Genomic DNA, 27461 nt, shown 5'->3' with positions numbered 1-27461 from the left:
TTGATACAAAAATCCCCTTGGCATTGTCAATTATAGCAAAACCATATTAACAAGACCACATTGGTGACTGGACAGATAGTCTTAATAGATGTGCAGTCTGAATAGAGTGTTAAACAACCACTCATAATCCCCTATAGCCATTTTTGTTCATGTTATGCATAAGTTGGTCTTATATAGTAAGATATTACTTTATTAGAAAATTAACTCTGCAGACACTTTCCACCAAGCCAACCTTAGGTAAATTATATCATTACACATCTTTTATGTAAAAGTAGCAGAATTATAGGCAACATTCACATACAGTAAACTCATTATAAGTTGATGTTTATGTTTTATATAATACTGACTATATCATATATTCAAATATGTCATAAAAGAAATATTTTTATCATTATTAATTCATTGTATTATCATTATTACCAAATCACACTTTCACATTTAGGTAAAGAAAAAGTGAATCAACAACTACACTGTGATTTAACAATATTAAAAATGGTCACATACATCATACTGAATGTCAACAGTTTTGCCTTAGTACATTGTGTAATAGCCACTGGCAAAATGTGTCATTCAAATTCACTACCGGGTATACATGACAGATATTTATGATGATATAATACTTTTCCTATTGTAATCATATAAGAAAAAACATCAATGTTTTGGTTTCTGGGCAAATTTGAACTGTATTGTTTTTGTTTTTCGTCTTTTTGTCTCAAATCTAAGTTTTATAGATACATAAAAAGAAGAACATTTTTAACAACCACAAGTTCTTTCTATCTTTTGATGGTTCTAAGGATGATCTGGTATAACTAGGTTTTTTCAATGGAATGTCTGGTCCTTGAGATTGGATCGATGTTAATATTTCAGGCCTAATATGGATATGGAGATAAATTTACATGTTTAATGCTTCGAAAGCCTCCCTGTAACAGATATAGATACCTTCTTTTACAGACCTTGGCTTGGAGATTCTCTGATGTATGACTACTGGCACACTCTATATTAGTCATCTAATCAAGAGGTCTTAGATTACAGTAAAGAAATTAAGTTAGTCAGCTGTTTAATATTAACTCACATAAAGAAAAATTTGAACGCTCAATAGATCAGTCATCATTAGGTAAGGAAGAAAACATTTGTTTTACATGAATGACATTTTGATACCATAAATATACAAAGATTGAGTCCACCTCAGAATAACAATATGAATGATATGGGAAAATCCACTTTATGTACTTTCATTTCAAATCAACTTGTATTTGTTTATATATTTACACACTTAATTCTAAGTAATTATTATAACAAATCTTGCATTATGAAAGTTAGTAGGTAAGCTTAACTAAATGTGTAATTTCTGTTACTGGTTTCTAATCAAAATTACTTAAATAATAAAGGAATTCAATATACAATCATACTATGTATAGACAATGCTGTGAATAACTGAATATATTTGTAGATTTGGTGAGGACGGATTCTAATATCGACAGCGGTGACCATGGATAAACAGATAAACAACCAGGAAAATGATCACTTTTCCATCTGATGTACTGATCATGAGTCTGTTATCAGATTAATCAAAGTACTGAAATCCATCTGTCAAGTCAGCCAACAGGATCTAGCACAGCCAATCACATTAATAAGAAAACCTATATGCCATACTCAAAGTCATATAAACATCGGTTCTTAAGATACATTAAAAAAATATTCTAAAAAGAAGAAGTCGATCGTTTACAATGGAATCACTCACCAATAGTAATTTCTGTGCTCCTCCCGACTTCTACTTTCACTGATGGATCTCAGCTGACTTCCGCCTATCGATCACATGACGCAACATTATTTTGTGGGGGAGGGAAGGATGTGTTGTCTGATATTTGTATATAAAGAACTATTTTAGTTCATAAAATTTTAATCACTGAATATCTATGACCGTTTTTTTTCAACTTTCATATCAGTCCTACATTTAAAAATTATGAAACTACTAAATCTGTTAATTATATACACCCCGTTTGTTCAAATGAAACAGTCCATGTTAGTTTTTGAATTGGAGTGACTTCCCTTTAGACAACCTGTTCCTGTTTACATTTCGCCATGTGTTAAAACTTTTTCGTCATGTTAAGTCTCTGTACAAATAGAACGCGTGAATGAGCGATCAAAGATTTGAGACATATTCTACCGAATCAATAGACAAGTGTATGATATGATATAACGTTTACAGGATTTTTATTTTGAAAGGTATTTATTTTTTCAACAGTCTCAGAAAAAATCCCCCTTGGTTTCCTGTTTCAAGTGTTCGAGACTGAGTGTACATGTTGGACCACAAGATATGTGTCTAGCATGCTGTTTGTTGATCACAGATAAGCATTATTATGATGCTTATTATTAAGATTATGATATGTACTACACTATTATGTAAATCTCAATATATTACATTCAAAAACATTACATATGGAAATAATAGTTTTCACACACTTTGATTTCATGATGTGAATAAAAGAAGAATTTAATGAGATAATTTATCTTTGACAAACAAGCGTGAATACCAATGGTTGGACAACGTTTAAGAACAGAAATATAATTTTCTTAAGGATCTTTCGTAGAATTATCCTCGTTACTCAGGGGTTATGATCACTTTCGCTCTCTGCACCCCTGGAACATATCATGGGAATTTGAATGCACACTCAAGTAATTTGGTTGGTTCAAGGGGAAAATATTTCCATTCACAGGCTGATCTGCTCCTTTTGAAGATCACATTGGAGTGACACCCAACTTCAAAGCCTATACCGTTATGTGACCTTGAGATTCGTTTGGTGTACATCAAAGAATCAAACTGGTCTTTTTGTCATATCCACAAGGCGTCGTACATGGAACCTCAATTTTATCAGGACATGTTCCAGGGGTACAGAGAGTGAAAGTGATCGTAACCCCTTGAGTATCGAGGATGTTGTACAATAAAAAGAAGATAGATTTAATGCTGATAACATGTTGGTCTTTAAATACTAAAAAAATACTTTTGTCAGCAATTGACGTATTCCAAATTCCTGTTGTTTTCAGATGGCAGACAAAATTGGTGGCTATGAATTTTGGAGAAAGACATTGAATTCTGCAAAGTATGTTGTGGCCCCAATGGTAGACCAGAGTGAATTGGCATGGAGAATGCTTAGTCGTCGCTATGGTGCTGAACTCTGCTACACACCGATGTTGCATGCTTCAGTTTTTAATAGGGATCAGCACTACAGAACAGAAGCTTTGCAGTCCTGTTCAGAAGACAGACCACTCATAGTTCAGGTACACTAAATGGTTCAGACAATCTGCTTGCTAAATTTGTCTTTTAGAAATTGACTTTTTTCAATTCTAGATATTCATTGATTTCAGAAAAAAAACTGAAAAGCCCATTTTTTTAAACTAAAATCGTTCATGTAATTTGTCTTCACCAGTTTTGTGCAAATGATCCAGACACTTTCCTTAAGGCAGCCCTGTTGGCAGAGGATCACTGTGATGCCATTGATCTCAACCTTGGCTGTCCACAAGTCATTGCAAAGCGTGGACACTATGGTGCTTTTCTACAGGACGAATGGGAACTCTTGGAGAAAATGGGTTTGTGTGATAGTATATTGTAGATTTCTTTTGCTTTATTAGCAAACATCTTGAGTTGAAAGTTCAACTGAGCTCAATCATCACACATGTTCTATACCATGTCAAAGTTTCAAGTGAGCTATGTCACTTGAACCTGATCACAAGTCATCTATACTTTACCTATACCATAGGTTCCTGATCAGATAGAACAAAACTATTATGATTGTGGCATAATTTATGGTAATACAACTTGTATTTCTTCTGTTAAATGATATTGATTTTTTAACCTCTCTACTTGGTATCTGTTTCTTCAGTGAAACTTTGTCATGAGAGGCTTAAAGTGCCCATCACCTGTAAAGTGAGAATCTTTGAGAGCATGGAAAAGACTGTGAAGTATGCTCAGATGTTAGAAAAGGCTGGATGTCAGGTATGACTCGTTGATAATTCGGAAAAACATGTGATGTATTCCTTGAGGTATTTAATGGAACTACTTGATCCAAAAATAAAAGATATTTGAGATGTCCCTACCCCAGGATACTACATTTCTTTTCACTACATTTGGCTAGGTTTTCAGCATTAAAGATATATTAAGAAACCCAAAGAAACATCATTTTCTGTATTGTTTTACTGCCAATTGACAATTAAAGGGTATGATATTCAGGGTCAGCATTTTTTCTTTCTTTGCAACACCTTCGTTAGACTTGTGATTTAGTCTCATTGCTGCAATATGGAACTTGACATTATGATACATATTGTGGTAGGTGTTTTTTGGATAAAAAGTGGCAATGTTTGAATCATAAAACATTATCAGATTGGGATTGGGGTAACTATTGCAGATGGTTGACATATATACATACTCCAATTTGCTACTTTTATAAAGTGAAAAAACAACGTCTGACAGATGCCTCATAAAGTCAAATATAAAAGTGACTGGTACTTCAATAGGAGTTCTCCAGTACCTTAAAGGGATATTCAACACAAGTTCAATATTTCATTTGTGGGGATTCTATATAGATCTAGCTAGTTTGATTTACAAACTTAGCTGGACCATGATTGAGCCAGGATAGATTTGTTTTTACTTGCAGAACAGTAGGAAATATCTGTATATATTTTAAAATCAACAAGAAATAAGCCAAACAAAACAATGGAATCCAGATCCTAGCAGAAATAAGTAAACATCACAAAGACCTAATACTTAACACAAAATCTATGATCCTGTCAGTTATTGAGTTCTGTATTTCCAAATGTGCTATATTTAGACAGCCAAATTTTTGTATTGTCTGGAGGTATATCTACTAAAACTGACCTGAGGACAGATATTTTAATGCTGACAATGGTTTTAAAAGTCATTAGAATGAGTTCTAAAAAGATATAAAACAACTTTTTTATATGCCTTTAAGCAATGAAGGTTTATCATTGACAAAAGTTTTACTATGTCACTCGATCAAAATAATCCTGTAGAGATCTTAATGCAAAGCATTGTTCTGACTTATAAAATTCCAAGAAGGAATTTTCCTTATCATATTGAAAACATCAAAAATTCAGCCAATGCCACAGATTATTGTAAATAAGATATTGATTATATCTTTTCCTAGATATTAACTGTCCATGGTAGAACAAAGGAACAGAAGGGCCCTAAGACAGGATTGGCTGACTGGAGATATATCAAAGCAGTCAGGTACAACATCATTTCATTATTTTCGTCAGTATAATGACTTCATTATAGAAAATACATATTTTTCAATGATAACTTTAGCAATTGTTATACATGATGTATTTAAAACTGCATTATTTAGAAATTCAAATTTCTCAGTTTTAAAGGCAAGATGAACATTGCCTCTCAAAGAATTTTGTTGGTACATATCTGAAGATATACATGTAACATTTTTAAATATGTCATAAATCCAATATGACTGCCATGATGTGGTAAAATAAAAACAATTTCTCAATAACCAAGATACATGATGATGAAATTCATACAGTTGCATACTGTTATCACTTGCTATTGAATATATTTACAAAATCTTGTCTGAAAATTCAACTTTCTGTTCTCGATAGGGGTCAAAGTTAAAAATAATATTTTGTGTTACAAACTTTGAAAAAATTTCTCAAATTTCAGAAGGTCTATATCCTTGATATTTCATATTTAGGAGCCTCTGGTCATTGACTATCATGATCTTTAATATAAATGACCTTGGCTGACTTTTAAGGCCACAGTATTCAATTATGTCAAAATCTTTAAATAGTATTTTTTCAATAACCCAGAGGCACACTGTGATGAAGTTTTGTCAGTAGCATACAATGATCAATTGCTATTAAATGTATTAATAAAACCTGGTCTGAAAATTGTACTACCAGTCCCCAATAAGGGTCAGGTTGAAAATTCCTATTTTGGGTAACAAATTTTGAAAATTTCTCTTAACATCCACAAGGTCTACAGCCTTGATATTTCCCACATAGTATATCCCAGTTGTTAGTTATCAGCTTTGATATTATGAATGACCTTGAGATACTTTTAAGGTAAGAGGGGTCAATTTTGTTAAAACCTTTAAATGGCTTCTTTTTCAGTAGCTAAGAGGTACAGGGTGATGGTGTTTGGCTATTTGCATATTGCATTTGATTGTTATTGATACTATTAAGAAGATATTGTGTCAAATGTCAACTCCTGGTTTTAGGAAAGGGTCATATGTAGAATTTTTTTTTTTTTTTGGGGGGGGGGAGGGATGGAGGTAGGGGTAACGCAAATCAATAATCTGAAGCTGTACAGTCGGTAGACTAGATATGTAATATATAAATTGCTTGAATGGTTAGCTTTCATGTTTTTGGAAATGACTGACCTTTAGGTAGATGTTATGTATAGGTGAAAAGACCATCAAATTGTTGGTCAACAATTTGCAGTTAACCTTGAAAGTCTTCTTTAAGATTGAGACCAATGACATGTGCTTTCAGGGACAATGTGAAGATTCCTGTTTTCAGTAATGGTAACATCCAGTACCTGTCTGATGTCAAAAGGTGTCTTGAGGAAACTGGAGTTGATGGCGTTATGACTGCAGGTTTGTATCTATGTCCTGTCATATTTCAACTTTTTATTGAAAAAGTTACTACTTATGAGCCAAAGAAGTGCTGCGCTACATTATACATCAATGTGTCTGTCAATACTGAAAATGTCTTCTCAATTTTCCTTTTATTTTAATTTTACATGTAATAATATATAGTGTCACTTTTCAGTACACTTTAGTGACATAAAGTTGTCAGAAATGATGAAAGAATTATTGTCAGTACCCAGGAGTTTTCCTAGTATCTGTAACTAATGTCTTGTTTCAGAGGGTAACCTACACAACCCAGCCCTCTTCCATGGTATAGACCCTCCTATCTGGAAGATGGCGGAGGAATACCTAGAATTTGTTGATAAATATCCCTGTCCTTTATCCTATGTAAGAGGACATCTGTTCAAACTCTTTCATCATGGGTAAGTCACAATCTTTTGCTATTATCATGACTTAATTGGAAGTATCTGCTGGGTGAAAGCATTGGGAAAATTAAGGCATGGGAAAATGGGAGATTATTCGGTGATATTGCATAAAGCATTTTCCTTAATCCAAAAGTATGAAATTGTCTTTCTCCTGATAAATCATAGAAGACTGGTATGTTCTTCTTTAGAGAAATATTTTAAAGCTAGATTTTTTATAATATGTAGAAGAAGTACATTGTTAGGTATTGATTGTATTTCAGTCTGGTTATTCACTCTGACATCAGGATGATGGTAGGTACAGGGAAGTCATTGGATAGTCTCAAACTGGCCGTCCTCAAAATGAAAGAGAGATGTTTGGTAAGAATGACTTTATTTGTGTGTATATTGTCTTGTTGATTGCAAGAAAAAGATCCCAGAAATGAAATGCTTTACAAAAAGGAACCTCACACCACATGTTACAAAATCTGGTTCTGCATGACAATGAATTTATTTACCACTTATGATTTGTCACATAATTACCCTGTTATCACTTTCCAGTATGCAACCATTACATAAGGAGTATTGAAACCACATGTATAGATACACCAAGCAGGACTGTTATTGTCTGAGGTTCCCAGCGTTATAATTTGATTAGGTTGATTTAAGGACATGCTTTGATATGTCAGTAAAGAGATATGAAAATTGTTAAATTTATCACACTTTTTCATTTTACTTTAAAAAAGGGGCTTGGTTTTTCAAGTAAAACTGAAATTTTTTTTAAATGTTATGTGATATGGAAACTCATGCAAGATCCTCTATTTAGAGTAAAACTATACTGCCACAGTGTGATGCTATTTAGGCATTGTATAGGGATATGTCAGAGTACTGTTGTAGACAAAATCCCTATAGATAACAGTAGCTACTGTTTTAAGTTTCATCATTTAACTTGACATCCTGACATACTAATGGTTTTATTTAGTCATTCAAGAAATAGATATTTTTTTAATTCTATATGCTATAAACAAAACTATTGCTTTTGTGGTAGAACTTAACTAAAGTTTAAATCATTTTAGTGGTCAAGTTGTGTCATGATTTTCAGATGGACATGGAGAAGTTCAAGACTTGTCCAGAAATATTTGAGTCCAAACTACCCCATCCTTACTGGATCTGCCAGCCATATGTTAGACCAAGGTAACATGTTCACAACATATTATTTCCACAGTGTATACAGTGGAAGAGAGCATTTTTTCTTGTAGAAAGCCTTGTTGAATAATGTTCTATTTTTTGGTGCATGTTATTAGAGGTTGTTTTCAATTAAGTTAAATGAAATCAGTTGTAGTTTAAGAAGCAGTTTTACAAAGGCTAACAAAACTGGGAATACCTTAATATATCCTCAAGATGTACAAAATACAAAAGAATGAATATTGATTAGGGCAATTCCAGTACATATACCTCATCTTTCCTACCCAAGACTTTCAGGTTTTGTTTGAAGGGTAAGGGTTATTCCAGTAAAACATCTATCCCATCCCAGGACTGCAGATTTTGTTAGAGCTGTCCCAGTAAAACATCTATCCCATCCCAGGACTGCAGATTTTGTTAGAGCTGTCCCAGTAAAACATCTATCCCATCCCAGGACTGCAGATTTTGTTAGAGCTGTCCCAGTAAAACATCTATCCCATCCCAGGACTGCAGATTTTGTTAGAGCTGTCCCAGTAAAACATCTATCCCATCCCAGGACTGCAGATTTTGTTAGAGCTGTCCCAGTAAAACATCTATCCCATCCCAGGACTGCAGATTTTGTTAGAGCTGTCCCAGTAAAACATCTATCCCATCCCAGGACTGCAGATTTTGTTAGAGCTGTCCCAGTAAAACATCTATCCCATCCCAGGACTGCAGATTTTGTTAGAGCTGTTCCAGTAAAACATCTATCCCATCCCAGGACTGCAGATTTTGTTAGAGCTGTCCCAGTAAAACATCTATCCCATCCCAGGACTGCAGATTTTGTTAGAGCTGTTCCAGTAAAACATCTATCCCATCCCAGGACTGCAGATTTTGTTAGAGCTGTCCCAGTAAAACATCTATCCCATCCCAGGACTGCAGATTTTGTTAGAGCTGTCCCAGTAAAACATCTATCCCATCCCAGGACTGCAGATTTTGTTAGAGCTGTCCCAGTAAAACATCTATCCCATCCCAGGACTGCAGATTTTGTTAGAGCTGTCCCAGTAAAACATCTATCCCATCCCAGGACTGCAGATTTTGTTAGAGCTGTCCCAGTAAAACATCTATCCCATCCCAGGACTGCAGATTTTGTTAGAGCTGTCCCAGTAAAACATCTATCCCATCCCAGGACTGCAGATTTTGTTAGAGCTGTCCCAGTAAAACATCTATCCCATCCCAGGACTGCAGATTTTGTTAGAGCTGTCCCAGTAAAACATCTATCCCATCCCAGGACTGCAGATTTTGTTAGAGCTGTCCCAGTAAAACATCTATCCCATCCCAGGACTGCAGATTTTGTTAGAGCTGTCCCAGTAAAACATCTATCCCATCCCAGGACTGCAGATTTTGTTAGAGCTGTCCCAGTAAAACATCTATCCCATCCCAGGACTGCAGATTTTGTTAGAGCTGTCCCAGTAAAACATCTATCCCATCCCAGGACTGCAGATTTTGTTAGAGCTGTCCCAGTAAAACATCTATCCCATCCCAGGACTGCAGATTTTGTTAGAGCTGTCCCAGTAAAACATCTATCCCATCCCAGGACTGCAGATTTTGTTAGAGCTGTCCCAGTAAAACATCTATCCCATCCCAGGACTGCAGATTTTGTTAGAGCTGTCCCAGTAAAACATCTATCCCATCCCAGGACTGCAGATTTTGTTAGAGCTGTCCCAGTAAAACATCTATCCCATCCCAGGACTGCAGATTTTGTTAGAGCTGTCCCAGTAAAACATCTATCCCATCCCAGGACTGCAGATTTTGTTAGAGCTGTCCCAGTAAAACATCTATCCCATCCCAGGACTGCAGATTTTGTTAGAGCTGTCCCAGTAAAACATCTATCCCATCCCAGGACTGCAGATTTTGTTAGAGCTGTCCCAGTAAAACATCTATCCCATCCCAGGACTGCAGATTTTGTTAGAGCTGTCCCAGTAAAACATCTATCCCATCCCAGGACTGCAGATTTTGTTAGAGCTGTCCCAGTAAAACATCTATCCCATCCCAGGACTGCAGATTTTGTTAGAGCTGTCCCAGTAAAACATCTATCCCATCCCAGGACTGCAGATTTTGTTAGAGCTGTCCCAGTAAAACATCCCAGGACTGCAGATTTTGTTAGAGCTGTCCCAGTAAAACATCTATCCCATCCCAGGACTGCAGATTTTGTTAGAGCTGTCCCAGTAAAACATCTATCCCATCCCAGGACTGCAGATTTTGTTAGAGCTGTCCCAGTAAAACATCTATCCCATCCCAGGACTGCAGATTTTGTTAGAGCTGTCCCAGTAAAACATCTATCCCATCCCAGGACTGCAGATTTTGTTAGAGCTGTCCCAGTAAAACATCTATCCCATCCCAGGACTGCAGATTTTGTTAGAGCTGTTCCAGTAAAACATCTATCCCATCCCAGGACTGCAGATTTTGTTAAGCTGTTCCAGTAAAACATCTATCCCATCCCAGGACTGCAGATTTTGTTAGAGCTGTTCCAGTAAAACATCTATCCCATCCCAGGACTGCAGATTTTGTTAGAGCTGTTCCAGTAAAACATCTATCCCATCCCAGGACTGCAGATTTTGTTAGAGCTGTCCCAGTAAAACATCTATCCCATCCCAGGACTGCAGATTTTGTTAGAGCTGTCCCAGTAAAATATCCATTCCAACCCAGGACTCCAGGTTTTGTTTAATGGTGCCTCCAACAGAATTTGATTTAAAATTTGTTAAAAGAAAAAAGCAGAAAAAATTATTGATGGAATTGGTTTTTTGGGGGAACGCTTGGGTCAAATAGATGTTTCAAATGAATAGCATTATAGCCTTATTGAAAATTGAATATTAGCATGATATAGAAATCAACTGTTTTTGTTAAAGTCTCACTGGGAATGGCAAAACATAAATTATGAAGCTTTTGTTATTTTCTCTCTGGCTTGTCAATTGAAGAGGCCATTTCAGTTTCAGAAATTTTCCGATAGTGTCACATTTGAATTTTTCAGAGAATTGACAAAAAGAATATCAAATTAAATTCTATACATGTTGCATATTATTTCAACGACAAAATAAGTTTCCAAGTGACATTAGTATTATTAATGCTGTCCGGTTTTGCAAAGACGGAAACAGGAATATATAGGGAAAATTGAGTGATTTTTGTAATTTTTAATATTTTATTGTCGTGAATGTCTAGTGACGATCTTGATGCAAAGCTCCCATATGTTAGTCATTAGGGCTACCTGTTTGTCTAATATTCGACAACTCCCAATTGTAATGAAGACAAAGGGAGGAAGAAAACAACTTTATATGATCATTGTCTTTTTTCTCTCCATGCAGTCCAGAGGAAGCAGAAGAGAATCAGAAAAAGCGTGAGGCTACAAAGCGTCCTCTTGATCTACAGAATATTCCAGCAGACATGGTCGGGATGTCAAAAAACAAGATAAAGAAAAAGATAAAAAATCCACATAAATGTTTTGATGGATCAAAGAAGACCAGTTATGAAAAATGTGGCAGTTGTCAGAATCCTAGGGTAGGATTATGTTGGGAAATGATGTTAAGATCTACTTATTTACTACCGATGTGGAAAAGAAACAAGTTAATCTAAACACATTTGTTTAACATGCTGTTATTTCATGTAATTTCACTGGTTTTTTAGGTCATCTGGACCCGAAGGGTCCGATGACCTATAGTCATCATGCTTCGTCCGTCGTCGTCCGCCGTGCGCCGTCCGCCGTGCGTAAACTTTTCATTCAAACGACTTCTTCTCAAATACTAGAAGGTCTAGGGGGCTAATACTTGGCACAGAGGATACTGGCATGGAGCTCTACCAAGTTTGTTCAAATGAATGACCTTGACCCACTTTAAAGGTCACAGGGGTCAAATATGTTAAAATCTTTAAACAACTTCTTCTCATTAACCAAAAGGCTCAGAGTGTAGATATTGGGCCTGTGACATGCTGGGATGAAGGACTACCAAGTTTGTTCAAATGAATGACCTTGAACCACTTTAAAGGTCACAGGGGTTATGTTAAAATCTTTAAACAACTTCTTCTCAATAACCAAAAGGCTCAGATTGCTGATATTGTGCCTGTGGCATGCTGGGATGAAGGGCTATCAAGTTTGTTTAAATGAATGACCTTGAACAACTTTCAAGGTCACAGGGGTCAAATATGTCAAAATCTTTAAATAACTTCTTCTCAAATACTAGAAGGCCTAGGGGGCTAATACTTGGCCCATAGCATGCTGGCATGGAGCCCTACAAAGTTTGTTCAAATGAATGACCTTGGCCCACTTTCAAGGTCACAGGGGTCAAATATGTTAAAATATACAAAGGACTTCATCTCAATAAGCAAAAGTCTATGAGTGCCGATATTGGGTCTGTAGCATGCTGGGAGGAAAGGCTATCAAGTTTATTCAAATGAATGACCTCAACCCACTTTCAAGGTCACAGGGGTCAAATATGTTAAAATATACAAACGACTTCTTCTCAACAAGCAAAAGTCCATGAGTGCTGATATTGGGCCTGTAAGATGCTTGGAGGAGAGGCTACCAAGTTTGTTCAAATGAATGACCTCAACCCACTTTCTAGGTTTGGCTTGCTTTTTGTCAGATGACCGTTAAGGCCCATGGGCCTCTTGTTTCTATTGATGTACTTTCAACTTAGTACAAGTCTACAAAATTGTTGTCATTTAAATTGATTTGCTGTAGATGTGTATGATATTGAATTTTATATGGTTGTAACATTTGGTCTTCAGGGAAAGAAGTGTGCCTTTGGTCTATGTAAGAAGTGCTGTAGAAATAAGACTAAGACAGAAACATTGGATTGTGTTGGTATGTAATTCTAATCATAAGAAATACCTAATATTGTATCATAATTTGTCCAAATAACACATTGATTATGTAAGAACCTTATTTATCTTTCTGAAAAAGAAACAAACAAATTAGGAAAACAAATAAACAAACAATAAATGCAAAAGCAAGATTACTAATATACATGTACTTTGAATTCTGTGGTTTGGTTTATTTTGACAGCTGAGGTCATTCAAGGACAGGAATTTATGCCATTAAGTTCTATGCTTTGCTAGATTTTTGGGTCATTGGTTAAAGGTCCAAGGTCACCCTTGATAAATTTTTGAAATTAAGTGCTTTTGTACATGATATTTTATAAACCCTTTAACATACTAGGTTCATATTCACACTATAGTGCATGTATTTCTCTGTTGTATATTATAGGACATGGGATTTACCTGAAAAGCAAGCTTGAGATAAAAGAGCAGTGTGACAATAAGAGGAAGGAGCTTGATCTCTTGGAACACAGGCTGGCAGTTGGTTCTTTAAACCAGGAAGGTCAACAGGAGACTCAAGGCCATATTGAAGGTCAAGAGGTCAAGACTGGTGATAATGACAATTTTGCTAAGAGGGATATAGAAAGGGAGAGAACCAGTACCTGTAATGGCAAGGAAACAACAGAGAGTTATACGGCCATTACTTAGGCCTGTGTGGAATTTTATATACAAACTGTGGCTTAAGAGTATATGTTCATTTAAATACATTGTCTCATTTATTTCATGGCTCTCATTCAGACCATCAGGGATTAACTTTTTGTTTTTGAGTGAAATTATCAGACTGAACATTTTTCTCAATGTGATTTTATTGTTGGACAGAAAAGGACTTGTGTATGAGAAAGGAAACATAAAAGAATTAAGGATCACAAAGAAGTTACTGATATGTCGAGTGCACCTCTCAAGCTTTTTGTTATAGAATATCTATAATTTAACTTACCCTGATTCATTCAGAAACAGATTACTATACCAGTTATTTGGTCTCAATCATAATTGAAGTTGTTTTTCTCACATGTTTCAAACTTAAAAAACATACATGATTTCAATAAATCACAAAGGACACTATTACCCTCCTCACATGAAAAAAATAGAATCTGACAAGGAGAATTATTTGTTTATAGACAAGATAAAAAAATAGGTTTTAAAATGGAAACAAATTTAAAGGATCATCAGGTAAAAAGGCCTTAGAATCTATTCTATTGTTTAATTTGAAACTTTGAAATATATGGAATGATTAAAAGTAAAGATATACATGTAATTTAAGCATTTTTTAACGATCTCATCAGGTCATTATACGGTCAATATCAGGTTAACTGATGAGTTCAGATGGGTTTGTGACATTGTGTTACATTGTAATGGCGTCATCTAAAAAAAGAATATCATCCAATATCATTTTCAATGTCACGAAAATTCCACTTTGAGCTATTGGGGTGAAGTGTTTTACCCAAGGACATAATCATTGTAGTTGGTTATGCAGCTTCCTTGGAAACATAAACAGCCTTGTGTAGGAAGCATCTAAACCATACACCTCAGATGTTTTCATAAGGTTGCATGGGCCTATACGGTTACTATTGACAAGATAACATACAATTATCCAATATATTTCTGTAAAACAAATATACTTCATGAAAGTTTCCCGTTTTCCAATAATAGACTTGAAGCATGTATGAAACAGTTTTGTAAATGGAATGTAATCCTAAGTGTAATATCATGATAATCTAACATTAGATATTAAGGATATTGCTGTGACTAAGTTTTGCAAATTTTGATGATTTTTTTATTCAAGTTACTGTGATTGCTTTTCCAATAAAAGCTATATTGGTTGTTCTGTTAATTGTTTGTGTTCAATTTATAAAGCTTTTAGTGCAACCTTGTTTCTGAGGTATTATACTGATCAGAGATTTCCATAGACATATTCTGGCAAGTTAGGCAAAGAACAACAACCTGAGGCAGGAAATCAAACACAGGAGACCCCGAGACTAGACAAACACTATACAACCAGACAGTAACATAAACACAGGAGATCCAGAGACTACACAAACACTATACAACCAGACAGTAACATAAAAACAGGAGATCCAGAGACTAGACAAACACTATACAATCAGACAGTAATATAAACACCGGAGATCCAGAGACTACACAAACACTATACAATCAGACAGCAATATAAACACCGGAGATCCAGAGACTAGACCAACACTATACAACCAGACAGTAACATAAACACTGGAGATCCAGAGACTAGACCAACACTATACAACCAGACAGTAACATAAACACCGGAGATCCAGAGACTAGACAAACACTATACAACCAGACAGTAACATAAACACAGGAGATCCAGAGACTACACAAACACTATACAACCACACAGTAACATGAAAACAGGAGATCCAGAGACTAGAAAAACACTATACAACCAGACAGGAAATCAAACATGGAACCTTCCCTTTTGCCTTGACATGCTCCAAAGTGATTTTAACCCTTGGAGTATCGTAGATGATTCAGTATTTATCACATTCCAAATCCAATATGTTCATCCATTTCTCGTAGCCTCAAACCTGAACAGAAACAAGTAATGTATTTTAACTAATAACCAAAATCCAAGATCGCCGCAGGTCATCCATTGTTTTTTTCTGTATCAGTCAAAAAATTAAAGAGGTGCTGACTGAGAACCTGATGCAAATCTTCTAGTACTTCTCAAGAAATAGAATATACTACAAAACTGTCATGGATGGGTACTCATTTTCTGATCGGTCATGCATGCACAGATCAGGACTTAAATATGTTCTTCATAAATGAATAATGAGGTCAACGAACAACAGTTAGCAGTGTCATAATGCTAAATCTTTGTATGGCAAAGGGCAAAGTGCAAACAAGGCATCCAAACCATGCTAATTTGTCTGCCAATATCACATGCTTCATCAGCGACTAAAGGAAACCTTATAAGTTACACTTTAGAAAGATAAATACTTAATATTTCTGAAAGTGACAAGCAAAATAGATTTTAAATAGCCAAATTCAAGATTGCTAGCAGTCAACCACTTTTTATATCAATTTCAAAATTGAAAGGACACAAAGTGTTCCATTGAAACCTATTTATAGAATGAAAGGAAGATCCATATTGCCTGTATTTAACATTTTCAAAATCTAAAATGGCAGTCTTTAGGCCATTTTTTTATCATTCGACTCAAAACTAAAGAGGTAAATAAACCCAAAAAGGAGAACCAATATGTGAAATTTCAGAAATTTCCAACAATCAACATATATGCGCCTATCTCAATTCTTTCGAAAGATTTAATCGTAATCGGACTTGAATGGGCCCATGGGACCTCTTGTTCAGGTCTTTTCCCCTTGTATTTACGACATTACACCTTAATCGGTTTACGGCTCTTTTCGGAGATCCTCGAGATTTACCATAGCCGAGATACCGCGACGAGAGGAGACCCGATCAAGCTGAAAGTTTTGTTGATTCACATTGACAGAGCATAAGACAGGCTTATGGCATCATAGTTAATCTTAACTTCATCTGGAAAGTTCATCCATCGTTCATATAAAACCTTCCTCGGCGTAACAAAGGATATATGACTTTGCATCAGACAGGATGACAGAAGAAGGAGAATTGCCCGTCAAACTTCATGTTTATGATCTCAGCAAAGGAATGGCGAGGTCTCTTTCAGCTGCATTCCTTGGTAAAGTTGCATAGTATTTTTTGATGAAATATGTACACTTTATAGATATTTTTTTAAATCTTTTGATTCAATGGTTTATTTTCTTGATGCTGCTTTCTTGAGACTTAATATACTGAATGCCATGAGATATCATACATAAATGCCAAGTGATTATATAAACGGCTTCCCCCGCTCATTTCTATCGTTTTATTTCCTTCTTCATGATTTATTATTCCATAAGTGGTATCACAGACGCATTTCTATACTTCAATGGTGTAAATCATGTGTTTGCTCCATTCGAAATTTCAATGTATGTATAAGCCTAAAATAGTTGAATCTAGATTAAGATTTTATCTTAAATGTTGTCTTTTTCCAATAACCCATATTTTTATTTATAATATCATACATAATGTTTCATTCCGGAATATCACTAATAACTTGTTCTTGCTACCGCATCACAATTGTTGAAATTACATGTATATTTATATTAGCCATGTCAAGTTTCATCAATGTTTAATTTCGGTTAATGAGTTAAAAGAAACTGTCAGAATTTCCCATTCAACTCATTTAGTAAAATGTCAAGAGTAATAGTAAAATAGGGTCTAGATTCCTTAGTTCAAAACAATATAAAATCACTGTAAAATAATTCTTATAGTAAAATTTGCTTGTGTCAAACACACTTGAATTCAATACATCAGATAAGTCAAATATTTTGTTTGATTTCCGATTTTTTCTCTTTTTTTTTTTTTGTCTTAGTAGATTAAAAATAGATAATTCAAACACTGTTGAATCGAATGCTATGTTTGTGTGGAATATATTTTGTGGTCCATCCCTTCTAAATTCTACCAAAATCTCCTTTTATATGTCAAACATTCAGGTGTCAGCTTGTCTAAGGCAAAACTTTCTTGACTTAAGTCGAGATGACTTAATGTGGTTAGTCAGTCGTATCTGTGTTAATGAGCTGAGCGCTATTGTAATTTTCAATATAACAGTACTCCCTACATTTGCACAGGTGAACAGGTCCACTAAAATGAAATATCCAGTCTTAATGTCATAACTTTAAAGTCTTTTCCTGGAGTAAGGGTAAATTATGCAAAAGCACTTTTGTAAGTTGTATGAAGGTTATCTGGTTTCACTCATGCTTGTTACAGTATTCTAATTGTCCAATTTTGGATCCCTTTTCATTTCATTGAAAAAAAAACAACCAAAAAACCAGTCTCACACACACAAGGAGACCTTTGGTTACAATATATAGTCCATAAAGAGATGAAGAAAGGACCATATGATATTGCTCCAATGTCTTTCATTCAACCATTGATTCAGATTTTGTCTGAAATAATACACATAACAGTGACCATTTTAATCAAACTCTGTTTCCTGGTTTGACAAGTACTTTGGCTTTCTCTTTCCTGTAACTGAATGTAATGTAATTCTTTTAAGCCTTTTTGCTACATACATACTTCATGTATTGTTTATACTTGTGCTTAGAATATTACTGGGTCCTACTGAACTGGGTAATTGTAATAAGTTTCATAAGGGGTATTTATGTATCTGTTCCAAAGGTAAGCAGATAGATGGGATATGGCACACTGGGATAGTTGTGTATGGCCAGGAGTTTTACTATGGCGGCACAGGAGGAATAGAAGCATGTCCACCTGTAAGTATACATAGTACTCAAACCCAAATTATTTATCATCCCTGGCCATGTGTACATCACCAGATAGAAATAAGTACTTACTGACTGATTTATTCAATTTTGACTTCCTTTCCTATTTGAAGTTTAGCTGAGGTCCATGCTCTCTAATCGACTATTTGGATGGCAGATAATGTCAGATGCTCTTGTCCTATTTTACAAATTTTTTTTTTGTTTTTTGTTTGTTTTGGTCATATGTTCAAATTTATCCTTGTCTTTTTGTTTCATGTCGCTTTCAATTTTATGGTTCATTGTATGATTAATTGCGTGGTTGCTTGGCTTGGAATACCTGAACCTGAGTTGTGAAAAGTATTGTCTTCAGGGGTGAAGAATGTTCCAAAACAGGGAAGGTTTATCAGGGCATTCAGTTTATCAGTATTGTCTACAGTTTTAACTTTTATTAAATATTTATGAAATATTGATATTAGAATTTATTCTGATTTCATTGAACATGTAATGTAGTTCCTTTTCTAGAATGCAAAAATGCTAAGAAAAAGCAATATGTAGCAATGATAATGTTATTTTCTGTACCAGTGTGGGACTATACTTGGACAGCCAGATACGGTAGAAGAATTGGGAATGACACAGATCCCATATGATGTGTTCCTTGGTTACCTTACAGAACAGGCCAAGTCATCATTCAGGTACGACAAAATATGTAATGTCAATTATGCCATGAAATAAAGATGATGTTGTACATCAATACAAACTGGAGTCATAGGGATTCAAATTTTGACCCCTTCATGATGGACAATGTTTAAACTCTTTCTAGGTCCAAAGGTGTGTTTTTGTATTGACATTAAAAGATGTATTGTTTTGAATGTAAGCTATTGCTAATTAAGTTTTCATTGACAGACCATCTTGTTACCATCTCCTTGAACACAACTGTAACACCTTTAGCTCTGAGGTGGCTCAGTTTCTGACTGGAAAGGACATACCCTCACACATCACAGGGCTCCCAGCAGAGGTACTCAGCACGTAAGTGATTCTAGTTGAAAGAAACCTTGTTGTCGATTAAGATTTTTGAACAGATTTTTTAAAATAAGATTATAAACATATTTTTTGTTAAAACAGTAATTTTCATTTACTTTCACTTACTTAGTTTACATGTTAGGATTGATATATCAGTGGATTAGTCTTCATTGGCCATGAAGGTATTAAACAATAACTGAGATGGTGAATACAGGTACAAGTGTTGTATTGATAGACTCCTGGCTTCACTGTTCTTTCCATACTGTAAATGTAACAACAATTATCATTTGTGAATACTAAGTAGAATCAAATTTTCCTTTTCATTGAAACAATAAATCCAAAAGTATGTTGAATCATACATGTATTATATAAATACTCTCTAATTGAAAGAAACTGTCTCCAAATACAGCACATATGAGAGCTGCATGTTTATTAAATAGCTAACCTTAAATTTGCTATAATAGATTTCAAACATTTATACTTGAATATCAGTAGAAGGGGAAGTAACATGACTAGTTTAAATGATTCCAGACCCTTTGGACAGATGATAAAGCCCTGGGTTGATGCTATGTCAGTTCAACCAAGCGGTGGTCATTCAATATTTCCATCACAAGAGGCGGAGTCCTTCAGTTCTGGGGCAGGTGCAGGAGGAGCTGAAAGTGCTGGGGATGACCCTTTAGATTCGGCTGGCAACAGCAGAAAAGGGCCAGCTATTTGGGAAAATGTAATGGCTGCCGATTGGAAGGAGCCAGAAGATGAAGAGGATGCTGTTGAAGATGCAGTTATTTTCACCGAGGTATGACCACGACCATACACTTCTGATTTCCCAAAGTTGTAATTCTAAATTGAACTGATCATCAGTCTAGACAAATATATACAGATGTATATATAAATATACCAGAATAGGGATGTCTTCATTGCTGTACATTACAAAATACCATCTAATTCCAGACTTATTTACTTTCATTTATAAAAAGATAACACATATTTTGGTAAATGGGAATTGTTCATTTAACAGACCTCATTTGTGCTTATAGGTTGATGCTTCTGACATTCCACTTTTAGGCAAGAAAGCTTACATGTTTGTGTTAGTTTAAGTAAGATCTGATTGTAATAACATATATTTTCAGTTGCCACCAGACCGGAAAGATTTGAAGGATCATACCTATGAGGAGTTACAGATGAATGATCTTGGACTTATAAGTGACATTTATGACTATCTTGCTGAGGGTAAAAATCCCTCATGGTCATTGGGCAAGGAGCATGTTCAGACTTTACATACTATTATAGGAAATGGAAAAATCCATGAAGTGTCAAGGGCAGGTGTTTGTACCCTCCTACAAGCTCTAGTGCTCAGGGATGATTTTATCAGTCTCCTTGAGCGGGAACCTACACAACTGATATTGAAAATAATGCAACATTTTGACCAGCTCTCAGAACCAGTTCAGGAAGCTTTTGTTAAATTGGTAAGATAGACTGCATAGTGAACCTTCCTAGATAATGTTACCCCAGCCTTTTCCAAGTTTTCTGTTGCTTTTAAAGAATCGGCCATTATTTTTTTCAAAAATAAAAAAAGATGTGTTGATAACAAACAGCTATCATTTTTCAGATCACATTTTGTTAAATTGTTGTTCATTCTAAAATACCCGGTATAAGTACTACATGAATTTTTCCAGAAATGGTTGTAAGCTGTATTTAGAAATTATTTCTTTTAACTTGAATTGGCTATTGTTTAGCATATCAGTGACAAAAAATTGAAATCTTATGAAGAAAATTAAATCCATATGTTTAAGTTTTTTTAGAAAATTTGTTTGCTTTCTTCAAAAAATACCATGGAATGTTGATACAAGTTTTAAGGATAATCCATTTGTGATAAATTTCAGTGTTGTATGAGTGTTTATTCATAGAAACATATTGATCACGAAATATATAATTTGTTTGCTCTTGGCAAGAGTGACAGAATGTATATTGTTTTATTTTAGCTTACAAACAGTAGCAGTACAAGGAAAGGTCATACATTTCTAGTCTCTAACCCTGACCCAGAGTGTAATATGTTGAAGTGGACCACCCAGATCTGTGTTTCATGTTTGCTAAAAGACAAAACTGCAATGCATACAGCAGCCTCGGCTCTAGCACTTAATCTCAGTAGGTTTCAGGTAAGTACAAGTGTACGTAATCTTAGAAGGTTTCAGGTAAGTACACATATTCTTAATTTCAGTAGGTTCCAGGTATGTAATTTGACACTAAATCTCGATTTATTGACCGTATATACTTGTGTATCTATCCAGAACTTCAAATATCATTCAACAAAAAAACATTTGGTTTACACTTTGAAATTGGTGTTCAAATTTGTGACATCAATTTTCAGATTGTACAAGTATTATAAAAGTCCAAGAGATGTGTGTTATGAAAGTCAGAGAGATGTGTGTTGACTAAAATAATGTTAGATTGAGAACATAAAATTAAACTTTGCATCTAATCATCAAATACTTACCTGCAGGTTATTTCTTTCACATATTTTAGTTTTTTTACCACTGGGAATAGGGGCAGAATGTGTGTTGTGCCCATCTGTCCTTCCATCAGGATTTTGGTGTGTCTCCCTGTCATTTTCTTCTATAATTTAAATGTCCTTCCATATTTCCTCTTTCTGTCCTTTTCATCTTTCAACACTTTATCCTGTCAGGGCAATAAACCCTAAACCCAGCACACAAAGTCAAGAAAGCACAATATTGAAACTAAACAAGACTAGCATGATGTCCAAACAGTCTTTTCCCATAATTGTGATTTATAAGCATGTACATTCTAAATATTGTTGCTCATTGTTATGTAAAATTGATGTGTAAAATTTCACAAATTGACAGTTGTTATTGCAATTTTTTAGATAAGATTTTATCAATATTTGCAAAATCCTAATTAAATTAATTATTTGCACATTTATTTGTTTTTTATTTGAGATGTTATTATAGTTTGATAAAGCTTTCCCAGCATTTTGTGTCGCTTTTCTTCAACAAAATCTCTCTATCATTATTCAATCTGAGTTTTCACAAGCATAATTATATGATAATGAAGGCTGACTGTAGAGTAGCATGATTTGGTTTAAGACATCAAAGATCTAAAAAGCTCTAAAAATTACAAGAAAAAAAAAATTAAGTAATTTTACTTGCAGTTGATTGAAGACACTCAAGTAGAAATTGGCAGTGCAGTGTTGGAATGTTTACAGAAAGAGTTAAGTGAGGAAACAGGTAACTATAGACACAAGTACACTACCATGTACACTTGATTCATTGTGAAGTATAATATATGTAAATATTTGATACATTATTCTGCTGTAATCATACTACATATGATCGGATTGCATGTCTTCTTCAAAGAAAATGTCCACAAGTTGAAGAAAAGATCTATTCTATTTTAATGTCAAAACATACTACTGAATTTTATATCAACATTACTACACTTAGACTTAGTTGTGAATGTAAGACAGATAAATAACATTAATAGCTTAAAGGATGATTTTGATTTTTTTTCCAGTTTACAATCTGATGCAATGTCTGCTGCAAATGATGAACAAAAATACAGAGGTGAGTATTGAAATATAGTAAGAATCTTTTTCAGACAAACCTACCAGATATACATAGACTCAACATGTATCAGCTATATACCTTTTTCTTGATTTCAGTTCTGATAAACATGAGATTTGTTTGTTGGGCAGTCATTTTGAGGTGGGGCTCCATTTAGTTACTGGTGGCTATCTCACTGAAAAGATTATACTGGAGGTCTGTCACTTGCCATTCAATAATGGTAAAGTGTCTTGCCCGAGGACAACTACACCAGCACAGACTGGTCCATTTCTCAGCTTATTGATCAACTCAAAATGTCATGGGGAGTGAGGGTCAAACAACACAATGCAAATTAGAATGCCACGAGCAAAGGAAGTAATGTGAAATGCTGAAAAGTTGCAATAGGAAAGGCTTCAGTTCGCCTTTTTAAGATGTTTTCATCAGTCTCCATCTACCTTATAAACCTAATAAGTATACTCTTTCTGAAATATTACCTGCTTCAGACTTGTCATGACAAATGAAACACCAGTATTTATATACATGTATATATAAATATTAGCAATGTACATCTATGACCTGGTTCAAAAGAAGTGTTGCTGAATTGACTTGCATGCTACATTACATTATCACCGCCTGATGTATGTATGGAAGATCACCATTTGACTTGTTTTCAATATAATCTTATCACCATCTCATCACACTATTTTCCATTTAGTACCAATTATACTACAGCCCATACACTGTGTACTTTGCTACACTCCGCATGGGTCATTTGTCCAATGAAGGTGACAATGCAATTATTGAAAATTAACACAAAACCTGTTATTGGTTGTGATATAAAAAGCATCTATTCAATGCACGACCATATATTGAGTAATTGTTTTCAGACCATATCCACACTACTGGCCAATGAACACACGCTCACACATAAATTACCAGTTTTTTATTATTATAACCACAAGATAAATATCTTTAGAATGACTAGATGGATGATTTTCTTCTCTTAAAGTACTTTAAAGAAACTATTAAGAATATACTTGTAAGTGTTATCCATTCAACATTCCCTATGCATTTACCATTACTTACATGTACACCTTAATTTACACAAAAGTTGATATAAACTATATTGGATATTTCCTACCATATATGTTTTTCAGTTGTGTGACCTAGCAAGCGTGGTTGGCCTGAATTGCTCACAGCACCAGAAACTGTCAGCTCGAGTGAGGAGACTCTGTGAAAAAGCACAGGAACTCAGTGCATTATGATCAAAACTGACTTACCACCAAAAAATGACCACAAGAATGACCAATACTAAATGCTGATCAGTGGGTTTTGACACTTAAAAAACATAACATTAGTGAGGTGTTGTTCAATATGTATTAATTGATTTTCTTATTAGTTCCTTCATTATCAGGAAAAATGATCACAAAGTGCAACCAAAATAAATATATGAATTTGAAAGACATGGACAGGTAAAACCATATGCAACAAAATGTTATTAATGATTAATTATCTCTTTTTGTGGGGTTTTTTATTAATGGAGAACTTATCAGCTTGAAGTTTTCATAAAAAAAATCATCGTACACTTGTACAAGTACAGAGAGTAATTCATACATACAACAAAGTATAATGGCATTACAAGATGTTGTACTCTGTATTTTTCATGAATTATAATTATTGAACAATAATCCAACCTTATCTATTGCAGTTTCTAAAGTACTATGCCTCCTCCATTTTAATGTGGCATATAGTGCTGCTAATATACACCCTGTTGTATCCTGTTCCCAATAAATGTCATATCTTGAATCTCTGAAAAAATTTAGTGCATATTTACCATATGTTAACATCAGGTTTGGCGGGGTCATCAGTCAAGGTGAAAGGGTTAAAGTTCACATTAAACAACTCCTGAAAATTCATCAATCAATGATATAGATATAGATGGGAGCAGGGTCATTCTTGTCTTATGGTTTTCTAGTTCTTTAAGCAGCCAACCATATGTTGGCCCTATGGGCCTATTGTAGGATAAGCACAATAGTATTGAAATCGTGGGTCATTTTTATTTTGTGAAAAAGACATTTGTGATGGTTTCTTTGTATGTAGGAGAACTGAAATGAATGTGAAAATAGCACTTATTGTATTGCAAAAACCATTTCTGACAGTTGTGTTTCTTGATTATATGACCAAGTTTTGATGTATTTAAGTCATTTTACAAATATAAATGTACTGTAGTGATTTTAAATTGTTTGTCAGTAATGGAATTTTAACAATTGGATGTAAGAGTGTAGTGCTGATTGGATGGCACTCTGAGACTTTCTTCTGAAAAACATGTTGATTTGTTCATTAAGATATCAGCATGTTATAATAATGTTTTTTTAATTACTTTTAAGCATAATGATTCTAGAAGACTTCTTTGTTGAGAAATCCCAGTTTGTTTATGATGTTTTATATGTGTGTATTTATTTGAATGTTTGATTCTGTTGTACCATATACTAATATGTCATTTTAATTTCATTGTTCCCAAAGAATAATTTGACAAAGTTGATGGTATTTTTGTAATGTTGATGAAGAAAAATACCTGTATATGATGTTCATTTTATGTTTTATTTGAAAGGATAAATTGCAATTTTTGTTACTGTTAAAAACATTTGCAGATCTGAAGAAAAATAATTCTGAATGGCAAATACCAGTACATTTAAAACTTGAACTTGGTGTTTTATGCTCATTAGCTGAATACATACAGTGAAAATTGATTATGTTGTGTTTACAGAATTATTGAAAATATTAGTGCACAAAGATATATATTGATTTTTATAATCACTTGTTTTTGATAAATGATAGATAATTATATGTAGTGGTCTGTCTGGTTGTTAAAAAGGAGAACCTAAAATTGATTAAAATACATGCTTTATTTAAAAAGGATGGGCAAAAACCTATTTTTCCCATTTTAGACATGAAATTGGATATCCACTATGTGTTTCTCACCTTTATCATAAATACTTGCAGATAGAGACAATATTTAGTGATATTGGATGATTTCTAGATTTCAGCTAAATTTGCACAGTAGTCAAAACCATATTCACCAAAAAACCTTTCTCTTGTTATTTGATAGGCTTCATGTATTTGGCAAAATGTTATTGTTGGTAATGAATAACCTGCTGTTTTGTCAGTTTCTCTCACCCATTGACATTTGTCAGACTTAGCTGTGATAGTCATGCTCACTGACTTAATTCCAATCATATCACTTCCACATATTGAAGCTTACATTGTACCAAGAGTGATATCACCCTTTCTTGTAGGGAATTTCATCTACTCTAAATAAATAACTTATTTAATCAACCATTTCACATTTGTACTTTTTTTTCAATTGTGCTATTAGATATTGCATGGAGAACAACCCAGACAAGACTGACTTTTGACCTTAAGTAATGGTCGTGATGACATCGCATTTTACATCTTTCTTTTTTTTTTTTAATTTTTGGCTTTTCTTACAGTTTGGTTAAGAAATCTTCAACAGTTTTTAATCAATAATTCGAAAAAAAAGTGCCGTTATTGGACCTTGCATTAGACCTACAGACCACTGTAGATTTTGAACAGAGGAATATTCCAATTTCATACAGATGAAATTAAGAGCAAAAATTAGAGAACAGGGAAGATCAAACTTTTAAAGAACAAATAAAGATAAAACATGGTGGGTGTCAAGATCCCTCCTAGATTTCTAGCTGCCAGAACACAATGTTTTAATTAGATCAAATGGTACATGTATTACAATTGCACCACAGATTATGATCTGTGCAACTCTGCAAGAAACTAGCTTCTGGAGAAGGTTGATTGGTTCTGTTTCAATGCTTTTTAAAGTCATGCCACCAAATTCTTTCCCTTCCTTACTTGGTGGAAGTTGCTACCAAAGTTATTAAATAATTATGTAAATCACAAAATATGTACCTGTTACACAATTCTGTAAATTGTGAAATACCATCTGTCAATCCGATGGTAATGTTTTAAAACTAGGTAGAACATTAGTACAGGTTGTCAACATGTCATCCAATAGCAGCATTTTCCTTTGATTGTAGTCAATAATGAACCTTTCAAATGTTGAGAGTTTTGTCCCTCTTGACTTTTTCGGCTGAATTGTTGATGGCTGTTTGCTGATTTTCGTGATTTGTTGATGGCTACTCATAGACAAGGTTGATGGTTTTGATGTTTTGCAGCCCAAGTACCAAGACAGCGTGTTTTGTGTTTGATTGTGTGCAATTTGGGCAAAATTCCTTGCTGGAGAATTTTCAAATCTACCTTCAGAATAACTACTTGCAGAATGATGTACTCCAGTAAAACTTTTTGAAAATTTTGCACCTCTGTCAAAATAACTTTCAAAAGTCCCACCAAAATTGAGAGAAACTTTGTTGTAGTTTTGATTCAAATTTGTTTTTCTTGTTTCATTTCTGATTCTGTTCCATGAATGATTTGTTTCACACTTGCAGATTCTTTTTTTCTCAAGATGTGAAAACTTTTCCTTGTGATGGTTG

General features: G+C 34.4%; 3 protein-coding genes across 7 annotated transcripts in view; 2 read left to right on the top strand and 1 right to left on the bottom strand.

Moving 5' to 3' along the window:
- LOC132551375 (V-type proton ATPase 116 kDa subunit a 1-like) overlaps positions 1–1784 on the bottom strand; it is a 30701-nt gene extending 28917 nt beyond the window's left edge. For all 5 annotated transcript variants that reach the window (XM_060215514.1, XM_060215516.1, XM_060215517.1 and 2 more), the window contains exon 1: positions 1742–1784. The gene's annotated coding sequence lies outside the window, so the exon portion shown is untranslated. The remainder of the gene's footprint in view (positions 1–1741) is intronic.
- A 299-nt stretch (positions 1785–2083) lies between these two features.
- On the top strand, positions 2084–14870 carry LOC132551330 (tRNA-dihydrouridine(16/17) synthase [NAD(P)(+)]-like). The gene is made up of 12 exons (XM_060215462.1): positions 2084–2226; positions 3046–3279; positions 3429–3588; positions 3882–3994; positions 5163–5245; positions 6517–6620; positions 6892–7036; positions 7300–7396; positions 8118–8209; positions 11539–11731; positions 12956–13031; positions 13434–14870. Exons 2-12 carry the CDS (start codon positions 3046–3048, stop codon positions 13691–13693), a joined length of 1557 nt encoding a protein of 518 aa, XP_060071445.1. The 5' UTR covers positions 2084–2226; the 3' UTR covers positions 13694–14870.
- A 1652-nt stretch (positions 14871–16522) lies between these two features.
- Positions 16523–25024, top strand: LOC132551340 (uncharacterized). The gene is made up of 10 exons (XM_060215474.1): positions 16523–16737; positions 18279–18373; positions 18944–19053; positions 19265–19387; positions 19913–20177; positions 20512–20847; positions 21364–21537; positions 22548–22623; positions 22910–22959; positions 24096–25024. The coding sequence occupies exons 1-10, from the start codon at positions 16650–16652 to the stop codon at positions 24201–24203; spliced, it is 1425 nt and encodes a 474-aa protein (XP_060071457.1). The 5' UTR covers positions 16523–16649; the 3' UTR covers positions 24204–25024.
- The last annotated feature ends 2437 nt before the right edge of the window (positions 25025–27461 follow it).

Source organism: Ylistrum balloti, unplaced genomic scaffold (genome assembly GCF_031769215.1).
Source record: "Ylistrum balloti isolate Yb309-2 unplaced genomic scaffold, AGI_CSIRO_Ybal_v1 Utg370196, whole genome shotgun sequence".
Classification (NCBI taxonomy): domain Eukaryota; kingdom Metazoa; phylum Mollusca; class Bivalvia; order Pectinida; family Pectinidae; genus Ylistrum; species Ylistrum balloti.
Note: the sequence above shows the minus strand (reverse complement) of the source record. Positions and strands in the feature narration are given on the sequence as shown.